Source organism: Lissotriton vulgaris, unplaced genomic scaffold (genome assembly GCF_964263255.1).
Source record: "Lissotriton vulgaris unplaced genomic scaffold, aLisVul1.2 SCAFFOLD_1088, whole genome shotgun sequence".
NCBI lineage: Eukaryota > Metazoa > Chordata > Amphibia > Caudata > Salamandridae > Lissotriton > Lissotriton vulgaris.
The window spans coordinates 34,470-56,450 of NW_028251602.1; the positions used below are offsets into that span (position 1 = coordinate 34,470).

At 46.9% G+C, this 21,981-nt stretch overlaps 1 protein-coding gene across 1 annotated transcript; it reads left to right on the forward strand.

Annotated features, from left to right (window-relative positions):
• Window positions 1-1,490: 1,490 nt before the first annotated feature.
• LOC147662828 (uncharacterized) lies at window positions 1,491-11,580 on the forward strand. Its single transcript, XM_086950883.1, has 3 exons — window positions 1,491-2,073; window positions 2,170-3,183; window positions 11,396-11,580. The coding sequence occupies exons 1-3, from the start codon at window positions 1,491-1,493 to the stop codon at window positions 11,578-11,580; spliced, it is 1,782 nt and encodes a 593-aa protein (XP_086807009.1).
• Window positions 11,581-21,981: the final 10,401 nt, after the last annotated feature.

The window sequence follows — 21,981 nt, forward strand, 5'->3', positions numbered from 1 at the left end:
ATGGCAAAAAGTGCCCGCTTTCACTTGAACTACTTAAGAAAATTGAAACCATACATCACAGAGTCTGACCTCAAAGTGGCAATCCAATCCTTAGTTATCTCGAGGATTGAATATGGTTGCACTACCTTGGCTGGATTACCAAAAACGTCCACAGCACCACTGAAAGCCTGCCTTAACGCTGCGGCAAGACTTATCACTGGAACCAGGAAATATGATCATATATCCCCGCACCTGAAAGTATTAAACTGGCTACCGTATGAAGCAAGAATCCAAATGAAGATAGCATGCATCACACACAAAGCACTACATGAGAACACCCCAAGATATCTAGCCAAGAAAATTCAGCTGTCCGGTGGCAACAGACCAGCTAAGAGTGCTAAGGAGTTGCTTCTACGGCCAGCCTTCTTCCGAAAGAAAAAAACCTATGACAGAGCGTTCTCAGGAGCTGCCCCCAGAATTTGGAACTCACTCCCTCCAAACATCAGGAAGATCCAGAATCTGGTAACATTCAAGCGGGAAGTGAAGAGCCTGCTGATGAATATATACATTACCTAGAACACTGTTCTTGGTTCGGATTTACTGCTGCCCAGTACTGATCATGTACGCCATTAGGAAGGGAGACATAGGCAATTCTATAATGGAATACGTATCCTATGATATGAGAACAACCGAAAGGCCATTAGTAATGGTTACTTTGAGTGAACAGGAGAACAGCATCTTTCATGAACATATACCGAGCTACCTCATATCTGTTATATATACATGCTTTTGTTAGTAATTTTGTCATATCTGTTATATATACATGCTTTTGTTAGTAATTTTGTCATAGCTTATTTATGTACGCTAACGCTCACAGGTGTTACGATTATATATATCATCTACCTCACAGCGGTTGCTCGCTAACTGTTTATATATATGTTAACACTTTTTCCTCTCTCATGTTAAGCGCTCTGATACCCACGGGTCTTGTTCACGCTATACAAAACTTTATAATAAATAAATAAATAAATAAATAAATAAATAAATAAATAAATCATCTTGGCTGGAGTGCCTCCAACAGCTGCTTCTGCCTCTTACACCGTCAATTCAGTTGAAAATTGCTGGCGGCGTCGGTGGTACTCTGTCGTTCTTTTCTCTATGGACCCGCCAACATCTAAATAGAGTGATTGGACCGCCAAGAAGGCATACAGTTAATCAAGTTGAAACAGTGATGGCTAAACCATACTACCTAGATCGAAATCAAGCTTATTGTGCTGGAAACACATTTCAAATCAGTTTCTTTCATAATATATGGACTAGGTTATGGGCATTGTGAAAATCTAATGATTGCATTTTTGGGTGGTTTTAGACATGAGCGATGTTCTCTGAGCACACCGGGCTTGGTAAGACAGGAAGGAATATTTTGACCTAACTGTCCTGTGATAACGTGTTGTGTTTTCTCTTTTCCATCTCTCTGCAGACACTTGAGACTTGAACATCAATTTACCAGAATGGGCAGAAGACGGGCTCCTGGAAAGAAAGTGACAGCGCAATGTTCACGTGAATCCGTAAGAGCCACAGTCCCATCTTTACCTCTCCATAACGTCTCCGCTTCGGGATCCCAAAATGATGCTCAGAGGTACAGGGACCTGGAACCGCTTTTGGAGGACCTGCCCCACATTATCCTTTTATCCATGCTGGAGGAGTTGGAAGCCAAACTGGATAACTTGCTGAATACTGTGGAGGACGTACCTTCTAGAGTTGCTGGGATGATTAAGAAAATCTGGATAGAAAAGGATCAAGGTTACCTAGATAATGGTGCAGTGTCTTTGGAGGTGATCTGTCCGGCGAGCATTAGAGATTGTGCTGTTAGCCGGTCTCCGGCGCCACCTCAATTGGACAGGCCAGTGGAACCGAGCTTGTGTCTTCAGACAGTGTGTTATGATGGGCATGCACTAAAGCAGGAGTGTACGCTCTCTTCTCCGACCGATGGTCAAGGGCGTCCAGAGGAGCCACACCTTTGTCTACAGCCAGTGTTTTCAGATCGACGTGACCCACAGGAGGACCAGTGCTTGCAACCTGGGTTTCCAGATGTACACGAGTCGAAGCGAGACCAGTGCTTGCAACCTGGTTTTCCAGATGTACACGAGTCGAAGCGAGACCAGTGCATGCAACCTGGGTTTCCAGATAGAAATGGACTACAGCTGGATTGTACTTTATCCATATGCCCTCCGACAGATCCTCCAGGCAGATCACTGGAGGCAAGCCTGTGTCTTCCCTCACAATTTGTTGTTGGCCAGGCACCGGAGCAAGACCAGAGCGTACAGTCAGCGTTCACAGAAGAGAGGGAGCCAGATGAGCCCCTGAAGCAAGAACCATCCTCATTGTCTACTAATAGATGGGACCAGCAACAGAACCTCTTCCCACACCCGCTATTTCCTGAAGGACACGAACCACAGCAAAACCACCGTATACAACCCACGCTGCCAGATGGGATGGAACCTGAGGATCCCTTGGAGGAAGAATTGATGTGTTTTTATTTCCAAGATCTCCAAGAGAACCGCAGCCTACAACCCGGTTCACCTGATGGGTTGTCATCAGACGAACACATAGAGTCTGGGCTATTGTCCTTTGATGAGCTGGGGCCACAACAAACCCAGCGCCTACAGCAACACTTATGCTTGAAGCAGGAACTTCCTTATGCACAGGATCCAAACGTGAACTACGAGCTAGAATCTATGCGCCCTGAAGCACAGGAACCAGAGCAGAAGGACAAGCTAGATCAGACCTGTGCAGATGCACCAGGTTCAGATCAGAACAACACAGTGGAATCACTGCACACTGCTGCACTGGATCGAGAGAGAGAATCGTTGCTTCCTGAAGCACAAAAAACAGATCAGAACAAAACAGTGGAACCACTGCACACAGAGGAGCAGGATTCAAATCTAAACTACAAGCTAGAACCAGCCTGTACTGATGCACAGGGCTCCGATCAGAGCTACATACTCAAACCACTGCATCCTGAATCACAGCATCAACATCAGAACAGCAAGACAGAACTGCTCTGTCCTGAAGAGCAGGATCAGCCTGTGCCCCCATCATGCGTAGAACTAGATACAAATACTGCAGATGAAGACGCCCCCTCAGACTCAATGGAGACAGGACCAACACAGTCATATTTATTGCTGTCCAAAGTCACCCCAGGTATGTGTTTCGCTATACATGGACACGCGGAGTGCATACTAACACATGTAACCTCTTTAGAATGCATATTAGCAGATTTTAGAAAGTCTCTGAGGGGATCATTTGCTGTTGGGTGAACCCACTGAGCGATACTGACCCCCAGTGTACACAGGGTGCAGATGTGCCCCTGCACTCTTCTCTGTTTCCACACAGGACTGCATCCTTCCTGTGCAGAAACAGGCCTGGTTATGGGACTCTGCATGAGACAAATAGGACAGTAGCTCTCGCCCTTCCTAGTTCGTCCCCATTCCAGGCTGAGGAACTGGAAATGGCACAATTCATGGGAGAAATTACTGGCCAGACTCACACGTAATAGTCGGATAAAAGTGATGTGGTGTTCATTGAGAATAGCCGACATGCACAGTCTAGAGAGGGAACTCTGTTTCCAGTTGCACAGTTACATTTGGTAAGACGCAGTCGTCTCCAGTTCCTGATATAAAAATCCTAGTCTGTATTCAGCCTCAACAGCAGGGCCGACCAGGGATGTTCTTGCCACTGCAGGGTTCTCCAAGAGTGCACACGGCCTCGTTGTGAAAGACAGATACACTACGTGATTCATTGTATGTGACTTGTGAGTTCACCCACCCGAATTCTAGCTCAGTCCCAAGTGTGCTATTAATGGTTTTAAGGGAAGATAAAAGTAGCCATGATCTCCCTACAGCAGCATCCTGCCTTTAGTAAACTCTTTAACTATGTAAAATGTCATCACATCATCACACGTAACATGCTGAGTTAGGGTTTGCACACCCGTAGTGCGAGTTATGTATTGTGGTTCTAACTATAATTTGCATTTTGCAGTGGTTTGATCAGTTTTACGTTTTAACTATAAATGCAATTTACCCTTGTTTTTTAAGAATTTATTTTTTGATTTTTTTAAAGATCCATTAAGGTGTTATAACAAAACCAACTCTAATTTCACTTTAACCTTATTCAGTGAAAATATATTAGGGATAAAGTAACTCCGGCCACACATTATAAGGATATTGCTTGTCACTGAGGAGTTCCATTACTATATAGAGGAATGAGGCCGAAGGCAGAGTTACTTTATAAGGTTATTGGACTCCGAGGTGACTCGCAGTAATCTTATAATGTGCGCCAGGTGGTACTTTATCTCATATAATACATGTTCACACCATCACCTTTCCCACAAACCACTTAAAACCTTGTTACGTAGCTCTTTCATATGAAAGAGCAAACATGTTTGCAAACAAGAAGAATAAAAATAAAGCCTCTAATGCAAAATTAAACGCATCAAAAACCTGTGGGATATTAGAAACAGTTCAATACAAGTCATAAAAAAGCTGCAGTACCTCGGAACATGTAGAAACATGCAGAAAGATTCTACGATTCCACCTTTCCTCTATCTAAGGAGTTGAATAAATAAGCATGTTCTCTCTGCTTGTCACAGTAAGCTAGCAAAATAGAGCAGAAGAAAGAAAATCAGCGTTCCATTTGTTGCTTTAAACAGCTGCTTCAATTATGTTTTATTAGACCTGGCATCATTGGCGTGAGTCTCCCTTCATCTTTCGCTTCCTATCTTTTATGTTGGCTGGATTTAGATGCTGTGGGCGCCGTGCCACTGCTAATCAGTTCCACAGAGCGAATGGTCCCTGTGTAAAGATGAATGTATGAATTAGGATAACCATAATGCCTAGATCTGTGTAGCATGTTCTAATAGTGAGTTACCCTCCATTTCACTGTTACTATCGTGAAGCTATCCGTTCTCATTGGCCAGAATCGGCAGGCTGACGATTACCTTCTACAATCCTATCTGACCCCCATAACCTGATAGTGTGATATGTTTATGCTCAGGGTATTGAGATACACCTTTTAGTAAGAACCCTTTATATATCCCATGTTCAAAAATGGCTCTTCTGAAAACGCTGTATTTTCTTGCCTGAGCTTTCCTGTAGGCTTTGCTAGTATGTGTAGTGGCCGTCTGGTTTTGGAGCAGCAGGGCCAGCTGGGTCAGACCTGGCTGGAGAGAGAGATCAGTATTCAGGTAGGGGTGACTCTTTGATCTGAGCAAGGCCGTGCCTGGCAAGGTGAATGATGGCTCCACCCCTCCACTGGGCGTCTGATAGCAGACCCCCGCATTATGAAAGGGCAGGATGTCGCCTCGTAAACCAAGTGCTCCCCGACCTCACCAAACTGGGTCTGACTGAATTGAGTGATTTGTGGCTTTAGAGAACAAAGACTTTTTAGGTATAAAATGCTGCCCCGGAACCTTGTCCAGGTGTGTTCCTTCTGGATGTCAAGACGAAACTCTGTCCGAGTGAACAGAGGAAAGGACTTTTGAAACTTTCACCAAGCATGCTGAAGAAACTTCCCGAGGGCCTGAATGGAGAGCGCCTCCTGCCGAAGTCTCAGGGACATTAGACTTCACCCTGTCAGCCGTCGGAATTCCTGTGCTTAGAATTCTGCTTACAGGTGAGGCCTCCGTCGAGCAATCCGGAGTCTCTAGTTCTAATGTGAGGATCGCGGACTGGGAACCTTCACTGAATCTGTGTGGGCCGCTTCAGCTAAGAGAGAGCTGTCACTGCTGAGAGCCTGCCTGAATTTGAACTTTCGGAACCTTCGCTGAATATGTGTGGCCGCTGCAGCTAAGAGACTGCAGCCGCTGAGTACCCATCGTTGCGCCAGCCTGGTCGAGACCATCCTTCGTCCTGTGGGCTGCTGTAGCTAAGAGAGAGCTGCTGCCCCCTGAGTGCCCGCACCTTCTGCATCATTGTGGTCTGTCCTGTAGGCTGCCGCAGCTAAGAGAGAGCTGCTGCAGCTGAGTGCCCGCACCTTTGCCAACTTTGTATCATCATGATTCATCCTGTGGGCCACCGCAGCTAAGAGAGAGCTGCTGCCACTGAGTGCCCGCACTTTTGCCAACTTTGCATCATTGGAATCTGTCCTGTGGGCCGCCGCAGCTAAGAGAGAGCTGCTGCAGCTGAGCGCCCGCACCTTTGCCAACGTTGCCTCATCGTGATTTGTCCTGTGGGCCATCACAGCTAAGAAAGCGCTGCTGCCACTGAGTGCCCACATCTTGTTCACCATTGTCGAGGACTGTCACTATCGTCTCGTGGGCCGCCGAAGCTAAGCGAGAGCTGCTGCCGCTGTGAGATTACCACGGAGCTGCAAGACGAGAGTCATCGCCACCACCAGCTTGGCCCGTTGCAGCCGCGTGCTGCTGTTGCTGAGAGCCCGCCTGTCCCTGAGTGCCTGAATCACTGTGGGTGCATGCTACGGACCCCTGCAGCCAAGACTTGTTTTCGCTGGGAGTTCGCCTGTCACCGTCTCCGCTTTTTTGAAAAGCTGCACGCTGTATCCCCTTTCAACTGCAGATATCTTGTACGCCATTGGTCGCATAGGCACCAGCCTTGTACTCAGTCAGTGTCACGTCTGATGAATACGTTATTGCCTTTTTGAGTCCCTACTGGTTTACGTGCATTGTAGCTTGTTAAAACGCTTTGAGAGTATTGAGTTAAACCTTAGATAAAGATATTATTTTTCTATCCCTACCTGAGTTGTGTCCTTTTGTGGTGTTGTTACTGCCTTATTGTGCATGGTCATAAATGCTTCACACACTGCCTCTGCGATAGGCCTAACTGCTTGTGCTACGTTACCACAGGGTTGAGCAGGGATTGTCAAAGGGGGTAGTCCACTTGCCCTGACTTAGGAAGAAGGGACCCTATTTGGCCCACTGCTCACCGGAGCTTTAAACTCCCGTGAGCAGTGGGCTGACGAGCCTAGGATCCCGCACCTACGCGCCTGAGTGGCACTATACCTGGCAGATATTGGCAGCCATCGGCAACCCCAGTACACAGCCTATCCCTTATGATGAGGGGTAATACCCCGAAACACGTGTCCAGGGATGGCGAAGACAGCGAAGATAGCAGAAGATCGAAATATGATACATCGCGAACAATTTACTACTTTGACCAGAGTCCTTAGGGGCGACACCGCCGGTGTGTGAGTAGTGTGCGACCCCACCCCCATTTGTAACTTTAAAGCTCCCGTGAGCAGTGGGCTGACGAGCCTGGGATCCCGCACCTATGCGCCTGAGTGGTACTATACCTGGCAGATATTGGCAGCCATCGGAAACCCCAGTACACGGCCTATCCCTGCTGATGAGGGGTAATACCCCGAAACACGCATCCAGGGATGGCGAAGACAGCGAAGATAGCAGAAGATCGAAAAATGATGCATCGCAAACACTTTACTACATTGGCCAGAGTCCTTAGGGGCGACACCGCCGGTGTGTGAGTAGTGTGCGACCCCACCCCCATTTGTAACTTTAAAGCTCCCGTGAGCAGTGGGCTGACGAGCCTGGGATCCCGCACCTACGCGCCTGAGTGGTACTATACCTGGCAGATATTGGCAGCCATCGGCAACCCCAGTACACGGCCTATCCCTGCTGATGAGGGGTAATACCCCGAAACACATGTCCAGGGATGGCGAAGACAGCGAAGATAGCAGAAGATCGAAAGATGATGCATCGCAAATACTTTACTACATTGACCAGAGTCCTTAGGGGCGACACCGCCGGTGTGTGTAGTGTGCGACCCCACCCCCATTTGTAACTTTAAAGTTCCCGTGAGCAGTGGGCTGACGAGCCTGGGATCCCGCACCCACGCGCCTGAGTGGTACTATACCTGGCAGATATTGGCAGCCATCGGCAACCCCAGTACACGGCCTATCCCTGCTGATGAGGGGTAATACCCCGAAACACGTGTCCAGGGATGGCGAAGACAGCGAAGATAGCAGAAGATCGAAAGAGGATGCATCGCAAACACTTTACTACATTGACCAGAGTCCTTAGGGGCGACACCGCCGGTGTGTGAATAGTGTGCGACCCCACCCCCATTTGTAACTTTAAAGCTCCTGTGAGCAGTGGGCTGACGAGCCTGGGATCCCGCACCTACGCGCCTGAGTTGTACTATACCTGGCAGATATTGGCAGCCATCGGCAACCCCAGTACACGGCCTATTCCTGCTGATGAGGGGTAATACCCCGAAACACGTGTCCAGGGATGGCGAAGACAGCGAAGATGGCAGAAGATCGAAAGAGGATGCATCGCAAACACTTTACTACATTGACCAGAGTCCTTAGGGGCGACACCGCCGGTGTGTGAATAGTGTGCGACCCCACCCCCATTTGTAACTTTAAAGCTCCTGTGAGCAGTGGGCTGACGAGCCTGGGATCCCGCACCTACGCGCCTGAGTGGTACTATACCTGGCAGATATTGGCAGCCATCGGCAACCCCAGTAGACGGCCTATTCCTGCTGATGAGGGGTAATACCCCGAAACACGTGTCCAGGGATGGCGAAGACAGCGAAGTTAGCAGAAGATCGAAAGATGATGCATCACGAACACTTTACTACATTGACCAGAGTCCTTAGGGGCGACACTGCCGGTGTGTGAGTAGTGTGTGACCCCACCCCCATTTGTAACTTTAAAGCTCCCGTGAGCAGTGGGCTGACGAGCCTGGGATCCCGCACCTACGCGCCTGAGTGGTACTATACCTGGCAGATATTGGCAGCCATCGGCAACCCCAGTGCACGGCCTATCCCTGCTGATGAGGGGTAATACCCCGAAACACGTGTCCAGGGATGGCGAAGACAGCGAAGATAGCAGAAGATCGAAAGATGATGCATCGCGAACACTTTACTACATTGACCAGAGTCCTTAGGGGCGACACCGCCGGTGTGTGAGTAGTGTGCGACCCCACCCCCATTTGTAACTTTAAAGCTCCCGTGAGCAGTGGGCTGACGAGCCTGGGATCCCGCACCTACGCGCCTGAGTGGTACTATACCTGGCAGATATTGGCAGCCATCGGCAACCCCAGTACACGGCCTATCCCTGCTGATGAGGGGTAATACCCCGAAACACGTGTCCAGGGATGGCGAAAACAGCGAAGATAGCAGAAGATCGAAAGATGATGCATCGCGAACACTTTACTACATTGACCAGAGTCCTTAGGGGCGACACCACCGGTGTGTGAGTAGTGTGGGACCCCACCCCCATTTGTAACTTTAAAGCTCCCGTGAGCAGTGGGCTGACGAGCCTGGGATCCCGCACCTACGCGCCTGAGTGGTACTATACCTGGCAGATATTGGCAGCCATCGGCAACCCCAGTACACGGCCTATCCCTGCTGATGAGGGGTAATACCCCGAAACACGTGTCCAGGGATGGCGAAGACAGCGAAGATAGCAGAAGATCGAAAGATGATGCATCGCAAACACTTTACTACATTGACCAGAGTCCTTAGGGGAGACACCGCCGGTGTGTGAGTAGTGTGCGACCCCACCCCCATTTGTAACTTTAAAGCTCCCGTGAGCAGTGGGCTGATGAGCCTGGGATCCCGCACCTACGCGCCTGAGTGGTACCATACCTGGCAGATATTGGCAGCCATCGGCAACCCCAGTACACGGCCTATCCCTGCTGATGAGGGGTAATACCCCGAAACACTTGTCCAGGGATGGCGAAGACAGCGAAGATAGCAGAAGATCGAAAGATGATGCATCGCAAACACTTTACTACATTGACCAGAGTCCTTAGGGGCGACACAGCCGGTGTGTGAGTAGTGTGCGACCTCACCCCCATTTGTAACTTTAAAGCTCCCGTGAGCAGTGGGCTGACGAGCCTGGGATCCGGCACCTACGCGCCTGAGTGGTACTATACCTGGCAGATATTGACAGCCATCGGCAACCCCAGTACACGGCCTATCCCTGTTGATGAGGGGTAATACCCCGAAACACGTGTCCAGGGATGGCGAAGACAGCGAAGATAGCAGAAGTCGAAAGATGATGCATCGCGAACACTTTATTACATTGACCAGAGTCCTTAGGGGCGACACCGCCGGTGTGTGAGTAGTGTGCGACCCCACCCCCATTTGTAAAAATATATTGAATCAAATTAGATTGAGGAGCTTTTTCTCCTGTCGTCCATTTCGGATACATAAACCCAAAGTTGGGTCCTCCGACCTGAAGCTCCCTGATTGGCTGGCTACAACTCGAACCATTACAGGATAAAGTGACTTGTTCCCCTCATCGTGAAACATTACTAAAGCCTTAAGGAGATGTGGTGCCATCCTGTCTCTTCCTGCACAGGAGCTGCCTAATGGTAACATTGGAAAACAATTTACTGATTTTAAGACAGAAGCTGGGTTCCACATTGTGATACTAAAGGGGATAATGGACGGAGCTCTTGAGCAAATAAAACACTCACCCCCAGTCAACTGATCTGGGTTTAATCCATCATCATTCTTTAGCTCACTCCACCACCCCAGTTCAGACATGGCCATATGCAAATCAGTCTGACCCTGTGCCTCATGGGAACAGTCCAGCCCGAACTGCCAAGCCCGGTCTTCCCTGGACCGGAAACAAGCATCCTGGGACCAGTTTCTGGCTAATCAGCCGTCATCAGCCAGGCTAGCTTGAATCCAGTGGTAAAGTGAGCAAGGGACTCATGTCTGGGCATACCCTGCCAACTTAGGGCGAACAAAGCGATACCAAAGGAGATAATGGACGGAGCGCTTGAGCAAATCAAACACTCACCCCCAGTCAACTGATCTGGGTTTAATTCATCATCATTCTTTAGCTCAATCCACCACTCCAGTTCAGACATGGCCATATGCAAATCAGTCCGACCCTGTGCCTCATGGGAACAGTCCAGCCCGACCTGCCAAGCCATGTCTTTCCTGGACTAGTTTCTGGCTAATCATCAGTCATCAGCCAGGCAAAGTGGCAAAGTGAGCAAGGGACCCACATTGTGGCCCATGAGGTCTGCAAACTTTGGACAAATGACTGCGAAACCATTCAATTGGCCTTGGACCCTGGTGGACATTTCTGATTTCCAGAGACCCGGTGCTTGGTCTGAAACCCTATCAATGTCCAATAAGGATTCACAAGTTTGCAAGTGTGGGAAAGTGCCTCTTTTGACATGGTAGGCCCCCATGTTTTTGCTGATCTCTGATGTAGTTATGTACTGTAAGTGCACAAGGTTCCTGTTAACCAGGTGCCAGATCTGGTTCCCTAAAACTGTACTATGGGAGCGCTGGTTTGATATACAGGCGAGGAGGCTGAATGTTTTTTCCAAGTGATAGCTTTTTATTATCATAAGTAACAGAAGTTTGGGCAGGGGTTTGTGCTTCAGGTTCTGGTCCTCTCGGTTCTTCTTTAGTAAGTGACTTCGGCGAACCAGATGACGATGAAGAAGGTGATGTTTCCTGCTCTTCTTCTTCTGGGTCAAAGGTGTCTCCCCGGAGCCTCATAAGAGAGGAAAAGAAAGAGCTGCCAGCACACCAGTATTTAAATGATTTATGTCAGGTTGACCCGTCACCACACCGCGAAAGTGCTTATCTCTAGGTTCTTCAGGGGATAGTTGTGAAGGGGAAGGACTTTTAATAAGTGCCTAGGGCTTGGTAGCAGGAGTGAGGGATTTTACTGTAATGGTCCATTTCTTTTTAAGCAAAGAAAATGGTGCAAATGAAGTAATGGTCACGCTTGTTTTGCTAATGATGTCATACTGTAACAACTCGCCCCTTCTAGCTTCCACAGTTAAATAAAAATACCGATTCTGTACACTTTTTACCTAGACTTCGTATCCTGGTGTAAAACCCTCCATCAAACAGGAAACAGAAAATCACCACATACTCTCGTCAAGGACCCCTTCCTACTTTACCCACCTTCCGCGTCCCCCCCTCAGTCCCCCTTGTGCCGCTGTCACTCACCGGCTCTGCCGCAACTCTCCAGAGTTGCGGCCGCTCATTCGCGTCCTCCGGAGAATTCCACCACTCCTCGTACCAGCGTTCGTCTGGTCCCGAATCTCCTTCCGTCGTGGTTGTTCCTCTCCTCAGGTCTCCTTCGGTCAGCTCTTCTTCTTCTTTCACCGTCTCTTCAGTCCTCGGGTCTCCTTCGGTCGGCTCCGCGTCCTCTTCAGGTTGTCTCCCTCCTCCGATTTCCGCGCCACCGGAATGACCGCCTTCTTTCGTGACAACGTCTCCTTTCATTGGCTGATGTCAAAGACGGGTAATCTCCTACGGCTTTTGGGATCACACCGACAGCTCTCTGTGGAGAGAGAGAAGAGCGGCATGAGTTTGTCCATTTCCTGGATTCTTCGTAGATCGATTTGAGTGGGACACCGGAGTCTGAGGGGGCGGATTGGCCAATGAAGTTTCACCGGTGAGTCCTTCCTCACATGTACCACGATTGGCACCACTTAAGTTGCCTCTGTAAGTTCCTAATATTATATGGTACCCCTGGCGCCTAGGGCATGGGTACTGAAGAGGGTCTCCTGGGGCTGCAGCACTGACTGTGCCAACTCCAGGGACTCATCACCAAGGCTAAGCACTCTGCCATTGCAGGCTGGGTGTCTTGGTGCTGAGAAATCCAAAGATGCGACATGCCCACATACACCGCATAAGGTACAGGTAAGTCATCCCTACTGCAGGCCTTGAGCCCTAAGGCAGGGTTTACTATATTCTATATGTGGGCATATCAGCTTGAGCATATATGCCCCTACAATAGTGGAGGCACTCATAAGGTGGTTGTACTTGGTTTTTATCTCCATGGCAAAACTAACAGTCACGGATCGTCTCTTCTGCATACTATACTCTATACGTGTACCACTGTTTACTGTACATTTCATGTTTTTCCTCTCTTCCAACCTATTGTAAAGCGCTCTGATATCCTTCGGGATCTTGTTCGTGCAACATAAAACTTTATAAATAAATAAATAAATGTCGAGCCTAGTTGGAGATGTTATAATTGAACAGGGACGCCATAAAGAATAGATGTGGTGGATACATGTCATCCATTGATTTCTAAGAAGGGGAGTTGGCCTAACGGCTAGGGTGGTCCACTTCGAATCTGGGGAACTGGGTTCGAGTCTCGGCAATGACGCTGAACATCCTGTGATTCGGGGCAAATCACTCAATCTCCCCGTGCCTAACAAAATGAATGTGTGTCCTCATGTAATGTAACTGGTGCTATATAAAGCGCTCTGATACCCAATTCGGGTCAAGTTCGCACTATATAAAATTCGGTTTAAAAAAAAAAAATTATGTTTGGGACCAAACATCTCATCTTAATAAATCCTCACTGATGCCAATGGTGGATTTAATAATGGATTCAGACAAGAGACCCTTTTACAGGAACCCCATAAAACCTACCAAGCACTGGTGTGGCTCTCGACTTGTTTTTGCCAGTCTACCGCCATCACCACACAGGTTTCAGACATCATGGGGTGAGAGCCAGCACTCGCAGAGGCCAGGAACAAAGCCTAGGCAGAGGTGCTGCACACCACCTCCAGGACAGGATGGTCTTCCTGGGCGGGAAGCTTCAAAGGCAATGCCGCCTTTGAAATCCAACCCAGGAACCTCCTGATAGTGAATGAGGCCAAACCCTCTTTCCTCCACTTTAGGAAGGAAAATTGGTAAGATGAGGAGGAGGGTCCCCACCTTTAGGGCAGGGCAGGACGGATGAATACCTCTCCTGAAATTCCACCATCTTGAGATGGTGGGAAAACCTCCTATCAGGGCTAGAGTAGCGCCTCTACCCAGAGGAAGTGGTCACTAGAGAGTGTAGACACTCTAAACCCTTTGGCTACCAACTGTCTCCCCTTGTAAATCCCCTCAATTCGTATTTAGGTGGAACCCCGAGACATGAACACCCGATTCAACGGACAAGAGAAGACCATGGCAAAGAAGACCCGTCAATCGAGTACTGAAGCCTTGCTGCAGAAGAAAAAGGCGCCAAACCCTGCCTGCTGCCATAAGGACTCTATAATCGCTGCTGCTATATCGTCCTTAAACCTGAAAGGACTCCAAGAACCCTGGAGCACCTCCAGCCTTCGAGAAAGCGCCCTGAAGCTACCTTTGAGTGAAAGTATCGCTCTCCTGCACACCGCAGGCACTGATCCCATGTGCCCGGGTGGTTGACCTGCTGCTCACTGACGACCTCAAAGCAGATCTGCCTCCCTACCAAGTTTGGAAGCTCCAGGACCTATCGCAGCTGTGGCGCACCAATCCTCAGGGTACCGAACCACCAATGGCAAACAGAATGAAGAGGAGTCTACTCTGGACTCCTGAAGTACCAGAAGCAAGCATCCATCAAGGGACATCAAGACACCCGAGACCCACTTCCTGAGTGCTCCAACTGGCCCGAGATCGCCTCTCCAAGTTGTCTGATCCTGACCGCGAGGACCTCAAGATGCACAACGCCTGGCTGACATGTTCGCTCTGCACCCGAACCCAGCAGCTACCAACTCGCCGGTAAACAGACATAATATCGAGTAAAAAATATAGAATGGACATAATATCGAGTAAAAAATATAGAATGGACATAATATCGAATGGTCAAAATATAGTTGTTAAAAATATAGAATAGAATAGAAGGTAAGTAATATCGATTTTTAAAATATAGAAAGTCAAAATATCGATGTAAGTAATATCGATTTTTAAAATATAGAAAGATAAAATATTGAAGTATATAATAAAGATATTAAAATATATCAACTTTTTAATAATATCAAATTTTTTAAAGCGTTTTTTTATGTTATTTAATTTTTGCGTAATCTAATTCTGTAGTGGGTTGTGGGTTTATAGGGGAATAGGGTGGGAAGTAATTTAATTGTAATTAGTTAAAAATGTTAATTTATTTATTGGTATTTATTTTGAATTAATTGTTAATTAATTTTTAATTGGTAATTAATTAATTAATTAATTTTTAATTGGTAAGTAATTTTTAATTGGTAATGTATTTTTATGAATTGACTAATTGATAATTATGTTAATTTAATTAATTTATTTTTCGTAGCGGGTTGTGGGTTTATACGGGAATAGGGTGGTAAGTAATTTAATTGTAATTAATTAAATATGTTAATTATTTATTGGTATTGAGTTTGACTTGTTAATTAATTATTAATTATTTAATTTTTAATTGGTAATTTAATTTTATTAATTTTATTAATTGATTATTTGATAATTAAGTTAATTTTAATAATTTATTTTGTGTATTGGGTTGTGGGATTTAGGGGAATAGGGGGAAGTAATTTAATTGTAATTAAGTAAATCCTTTTTATTTGTTAATTTGTATTTATTTTTAATGTATTAATCAATTGGTAATTAATTTGTATTAATAGGTAATTAATTTTATTTATTAATTTGTATTTTTAATTGATTAATTATTATATAATATTAAATTGGTAATTTATTTTAATTAATATTTTGTTGGTATTGATATTTAATTTATTTTTATTATATATTAAATCTTTACTTTCCCTACTGTTGCATTCACTGGAGTGGGAATAGTAATTATTACCCCTACGCTATCCAACGCTTTCCTTACTGTTGCACTCTCTGGAGGGGGAATAGTAATTTTTACCCCTACGCTATCCAGCGCTTTCCCTACTGTTGCACTCTCTGGAGTGGGAATAGTATTTTTTTCCCCTACGCTATCCAACACTTTCCCTACTGTTGCACTCTCTGGAGTGGGAATAGTAATTTTTACCCCTACGCTATCCAACGCTTTCCCTACTGTTGCACTTTCTGGAGTGGGAATAGTGAATTTTACCCTGCCGCTATCCAACGCTTTCCCTACTATTCCAATCTCTGAAGTTAGAATAGTAATTGTTACCCCTACACTATCCAACGCTTTCTCTACTGTTGCACTCTCTGGAATGGGAATAGTAATTTTTACCCCTACACTATCCAACACTTTCCCTACTGTTGCACTCTCTGGAGTTGGAATAGTAATTGTTACCCCTATGCTATCCAACGCTTTCCCTACTGTTGCACTCTCTGGAGTAGGAATAGTAATTTTTACCCCTACGCTATCCAACAATTTCCCTACTGTTGCACTCTCTGGAGTGGGAATAGGAATTGTACCCTCCCGCTATCCAACGTTTTCCCTACTGTTGCAATCTCTGGAGTTGGAATAGTAATTTTTACCCCTACGCTATCCAACGCTTTCCCTACTGTTGCACTCTCTGGAGTTGGAATAGTAATTTTTACCCCTACGCTATCCAACGCTTTCCCTACTGTTGCACTCTCTGGAGTGGAAATAGTCATTTTTACCTCTACGCTATCCAACGCTTTCCCTACTGTTGCACTCTCTGGAGTGGGAATAGTAATTTTTACCCCTACGCTATCCAACGCTTTCCCTACTGTTGCACTCTTTGGAGTGGGAATAGTACATTTTACCCTGCCGCTATCCAATGCTTTCCCTACTGTTGCACTTTCTGGAGTTGGAATAGTCATTTTTACCCCTACGCCATCCAACGCTTTCCCTACTGTTGCACTCTCTGGAGTGGGAATAGTAATTTTTACCCCTACGCTATCTAACGCTTTCCCTACTGTTTCACTCTCTGGAGTGGGAATAGTAATTTTTATTCCTACGCTATCCAACGCTTTTCCTACTGTTGCACTCTCTGGAGTGGGAATAGTAATTTTTACCCCTACGCTATCCAACGCTTTCCCTACTGTTGCACTCTCTGGAGTTGGAATAGTAATTTTTACCCCTACGCTATCCAACGCTTTCCCTACTGTTGCACTCTCTGGAGTGGAAATAGTCATTTTTACCTCTACGCTATCCAACGCTTTCCCTACTGTTGCACTCTCTGGAGTGGGAATAGTAATTTTTACCCCTACGCTATCCAACGCTTTCCCTACTGTTGCACTCTTTGGAGTGGGAATAGTAAATTTTACCCTGCCGCTATCCAATGCTTTCCCTACTGTTGCACTTTCTGGAGTTGGAATAGTCATTTTTACCCCTACGCCATCCAACGCTTTCCCTACTGTTGCACTGTCTGGAGTGGGAATAGTAATTTTTACCCCTACGCTATCTAACGCTTTCCCTACTGTTTCACTCTCTGGAGTGGGAATAGTAATTTTTACTCCTACGCTATCCAACGCTTTTCCTACTGTTGCACTCTCTGGAGTGGGAATAGTAATTTTTACCCCTACGCTATCCAACGCTTTCCCTACTGTTGCACTCATTGGAGTGGTAATAGTAAATTTGACCCTTTCCGCTATCCTACAGTAAAAATATTGTACATTTTTTTATTAATATTACGTATATATATATATATATATATATATATATATATATATATATATATATATATATATATATATATATATATATATATATATATATATATATATATATATATGTATTAACAAATCAATTTGTATGTTTTTTTTTACTTACATTAATTATTTATTAATCTTAAGGTTAAATAAGTATTTTAAGTATGTTTAAGTTAATTATATTTCTTATTTAAATACAAAACACACTTTGCCTCCGGATTCATGCTAGCCTGGCTGATGAGGGGTGTTACCCTGAAACCAGTCCCAAGCTGCTTGTTTCCAGTCCAGGGTAGACCTGGCTTGGCAGTTCAGGCTGGACTGGTCCCATGAGGAACAGGGTCACCACTGATTTGCATATGGCTGGGTCTGAACTGGGGTGGCAGAGCGAGCTAAAGAAAGATGATGAATTCAACCCAGATATTCGACTGGGGGTGAGTGTCTGAAAAGTTTCAGTTCTCCGTCCAACATCTCCTTGTGGTTGCTTTAAAGATAGTATAAATCATTACAGCAGGAGTAATTCTGAAGGTGAGTCTGAAAAGAACCCTGTCCTTTTTTGAAGAAATAAAGAAGCTCCATGAATTTATGATCAAGGTCAAATCCGCCCTTCAGGAGTCATAAAATCTCTGACCTCAGCTGCCCCTGCAGAGCTTTTTCAGCAAATCAGTAGTTCAAGCTATCTTTCCAAGTGCGTTTTATTTATTTTTAGAGTTTTTATAGTGCAAACCAGACACACGGTAGGGTATCAGAGTGCTTTACATAGTGAGCAAGGTATGAATAGCACATTTAGTAAAAACATGGTATACAAAAACAACGCATACAAAGTAACAACGTAGCATAACAGAGTTCTGTGGATAAAAGCAGAGTAGAGAACTGTTCTGAGCAATAAGAATCAATTTGAGATTGTGCACGTCTTAGCTTCGAAATATCAGTGGACAGAGAGGATAGGCAAGATTGAGGTTGTAAACTGGCGTGGTGTTTGTGCGGATTTTAATGGAGGAATTTGCTCATCAAGAATAATTTTGCTACCTTTTTGAAGAGAGGTGTTGAGGTGATTTTTCTGATGAATGGCGGAAGCTAGTTCCAAATTCTTGGCGCCACTCCAGAAAATGCTCTGTTGGAGGTTTTAGTCTTAGTGAACCGCAAGTGTTTCAGGAGTAGAATATCTGCGCTCCTAGAATGTCTTTCTGATAGATACATCTGCCGTATGGATTCCTCACCTTGTGAATATCCCCTTGCGCCAGCAAAATTCGGAAATTCTTTTGTAGCCTCGCGCCGACGTGGACTCGGACGTCATAGAGACACGACATCGCTCGCGACTCCGCTGACGTCACTGACGCCTACAATAGGCCCACGCCGGCGTGATGACATCAGTTCCCTTTTTTATGCGTCGTCGACGCTAACGGTTTTGGGATACTCTGTAGCTTCTAGTTACTCTGTAACTGTATTTCTTCTGTTCTCTTGCCTCTTTGTTCTTTAAAATGTCGACAAAGAAGACGGGTTTTAAGCCCTGCAGAGAATGTGGTAAGATGATGTCCGTTACGGACCCACACCAAGACTGCATCTGGTGTTTGAGCTCTGACCACGACGTGGATGGGTGTTCGTCGTGTCAAAAGATGAATCCGAAGGCCCTGCGTGAAAGGGAGTCTAAGCTTCTTGTGGCTAAGCTGAAGGCCGATAAGGTTAGGAAATCTTCGAAGTCCCACTCGAAGAAGTCGAGGTCGAGGTCTCGGGAGGCATCGGCTTCGAGGTCTTCGTCGGATCATGCTTCGAGGTCACGTAAGAAGCACAAGAAGAGGAGCCATGAGTCTCGACGTCGTTTGGGTGATAGGTCTGATTCGAGGTCGAGATCACCCAAGAAGGTTAAGTCGAAGGTGATTCCTCCACAAGAGATTTCGGATCAAGAAGGCGAGGCCTCGCCTTCGGAGTCGCAAGTTCATTCTCCGACTCCGGTTCCCGATCCGACTCCGGCTCCTTCTCCAGCTCAAGAAGAGGTAGGTGAAGTTCCTGTTGAGGAAGAGGAATCGACTCCTGTTGCTGAAACGGATTCGAATCTGCCTCGAGATCGACCTGATCAACCACCTTTTCCGGCCCCAGGTCAGGATCCTTCAGCATTTCGTAACGCTATGTATGGTGTTTTCTCGAGGTCATGGTACCCCTCTGGAGCGCCTTCGGGTCCCATGGGTCCGATGGCATTTAATTTGGGGGTGCCTCAATCATATGCCCCGGCACCATTCATGCCGTATATGCCGACTCCGACCCCGCTGTGGCAGTTCCAGGCTCCACCGAGGTCGACGCCGATGTCGACGCCGGCTCGTCCGAAGTCGACGACTCCAGCACCGGCGTCGCCCGCTCCAAGCAAATCGAATCTGCTTACTGAGGTTCTTCATTCTCCGAGCTCGACTGTGGAGCCTTTGCTTCCTTTTAATGATGCATTGACTAATCCCATTATGGAAGTATGGAAGAAGCCTCTTTCTGCTCCTGCTGTCTCTAAAGGTGTGGCTAGGAGGTATAGAGTGGCTCCTGAGGACCCTGCCTTTTTGTCATCTCACCCTTCTCCTGAAAGTTTGGTGATTCAAGCGGCATGTTCGAAGAAGTCGGTTGGTGCTTTTCCGCAAGTACCTCGTGACAAGGAAGCTAAAAAGCAGGATCAAGTGGCCAAGAAAACCTTCTCTTCCGCGAGTATGGCGTTAAAATCATCAAATGCCACTTGCCTTATGGGAAGATATGTCCACGCTCTTATGGACTCTGTACGTACATTGATCCCTAAAGTTCCAAAGGACTGCAGAGGTGAATTTGAGGAGGTTCTTTCTGACACTCAGGCGTCGGCTCGTCAAGTTATCCAGAGCGGCCTTGATACTGCAGATTCTGTGGCAAGGATCATGGGCACTGCTGTTGCCACAAGACGTTCAGCATGGTTGAAATCCTCGGATTTTTCTGCTGATGTACAGTCTGCATTGTTAGATCTGCCTTTTGATGGTGAAGGACTCTTTGGCAAGAAGGCAGATACGGCCTTGGAGAGATTTAAGGATAGCAGGGCGACTGCTAGATCTCTTGGTCTTCAAGTTAGAGGTTCTACGACCAGGAAATTTAGAGGCTTTGGACGCTCTAATTTTCGTACATTTAGACAAGGTCAGCAGCAGCATCAACAGTAGCAGCAGCAGCAGCAGCAGAATACCTTGTATAGGTTGTACAGGGGAAAGCAAAGGGCACGTCCTCGTGGGCGTCAAGTCTCTTCCTCCTCCACCTCTTCCAACCCCCCAGCCACAGAAAAGCAGCCCTAGATCTGCCATTCAGGATCATGTGGGTCCGGTGGGGGGGGTCGGCTTACCCACTTTCTACGGGATTGGGAATCGGTTACATCAGATCTTTGGGTTCTCAATCTCGTAGAAAATGGGTATGCCCTTCCCTTTCGAGAATTCCCTCCCAATTACCCTCCTTGCCAGGGATATTGCTCAGAGGAACATCTGTTACTCCTTCAGGAGGAAGTTCAAACTCTATTAAGAAAGGGTGCGATAGAGGTGATCCCAGAGCAGGAAAGGGGTCAGGGATGCTACTCCCGGTATTTCCTGATCCCCAAGAAGGATGGCAGGCTTCGTCCAATCCTGGATCTCAGGATCTTGAATTTTTATCTCAAACAGGAGAAATTCAAGATGCTCACCCTTGCTCAGGTTCTTCAGGCTCTGCTGGAAGAAGACTGGATGGTGTCGCTCGACTTGCAGGATGCGTACTTTCACATCCCAATCCTGAAGTCGCACAGGAGGTATCTCCGTTTTACGGTGGGTTCGCAGCACTATCAGTTTGCGGTCCTGCCGTTTGGACTTACTACTGCGCCTCGAGTCTTCACCAAGGTGATGGCAGTGGTGGCAGCGCATCTCAGAAGATCAGGGATTCCTGTATTCCCTTATTTGGACGACTGGCTGATCAAGGCGGAGTCGTCGGAGAGAGTGCTTCATCATCTGCAGGAGACAACCCAGTTGTTGTTCAGGTTGGGTTTTTCGATAAATGTACCCAAGTCTCACCTGGTGCCCTCCCAGCGCAACCTATTCATAGGTGCTGTACTGGACACAACTGTATGTCGTGCATTCCCTCCACCTCAAAGGATTCACGACATACAGGAGATGATTCCTTTATTTTACAATGGAGCGGTCGTTCCAGTCCTGAAGGTCCTTCGCCTGCTCGGTCTGTTAGCTTCTTGCATTCTGTTGGTCAAACATGCACGCTGGCACATGAGGGCGCTCCAGTGGTGCCTCCGCAGGCAGTGGTATCAGCACAACGGAGATCACAGGGAGTCAGTGAGGATCTCCAGAGAAGCTGCGGCAGATCTATCTTGGTGGGGCGTGGAAGGCAACCTGTCTCAGGGGAAGCCTTTTCAGTTGCCCCCTTCGGTGGCCACAGTGATATCGGATGCATCCACTCTAGGGTGGGGTGCTCATCTGGGGGATCTGGAGGTCAAGGGTCTTTGGTCTCCAGAAGAAAGGTTGCTTCACATCAACCTTCTAGAATTGCGGGCAATACGTTTGGCGCTCAAGGCCTTCCTCCCTTCCCTTCGCGGTCGTTTGGTCCAGGTCCTGACGGACAACACGACCGCGATGTGGTACATCAACAAACAGGGAGGAGTGGGGTCGCAGTGTCTCTGCAGAAAGGCTCTGCGTCTCTGGTCCTGGGTTCTGCAGTCTCC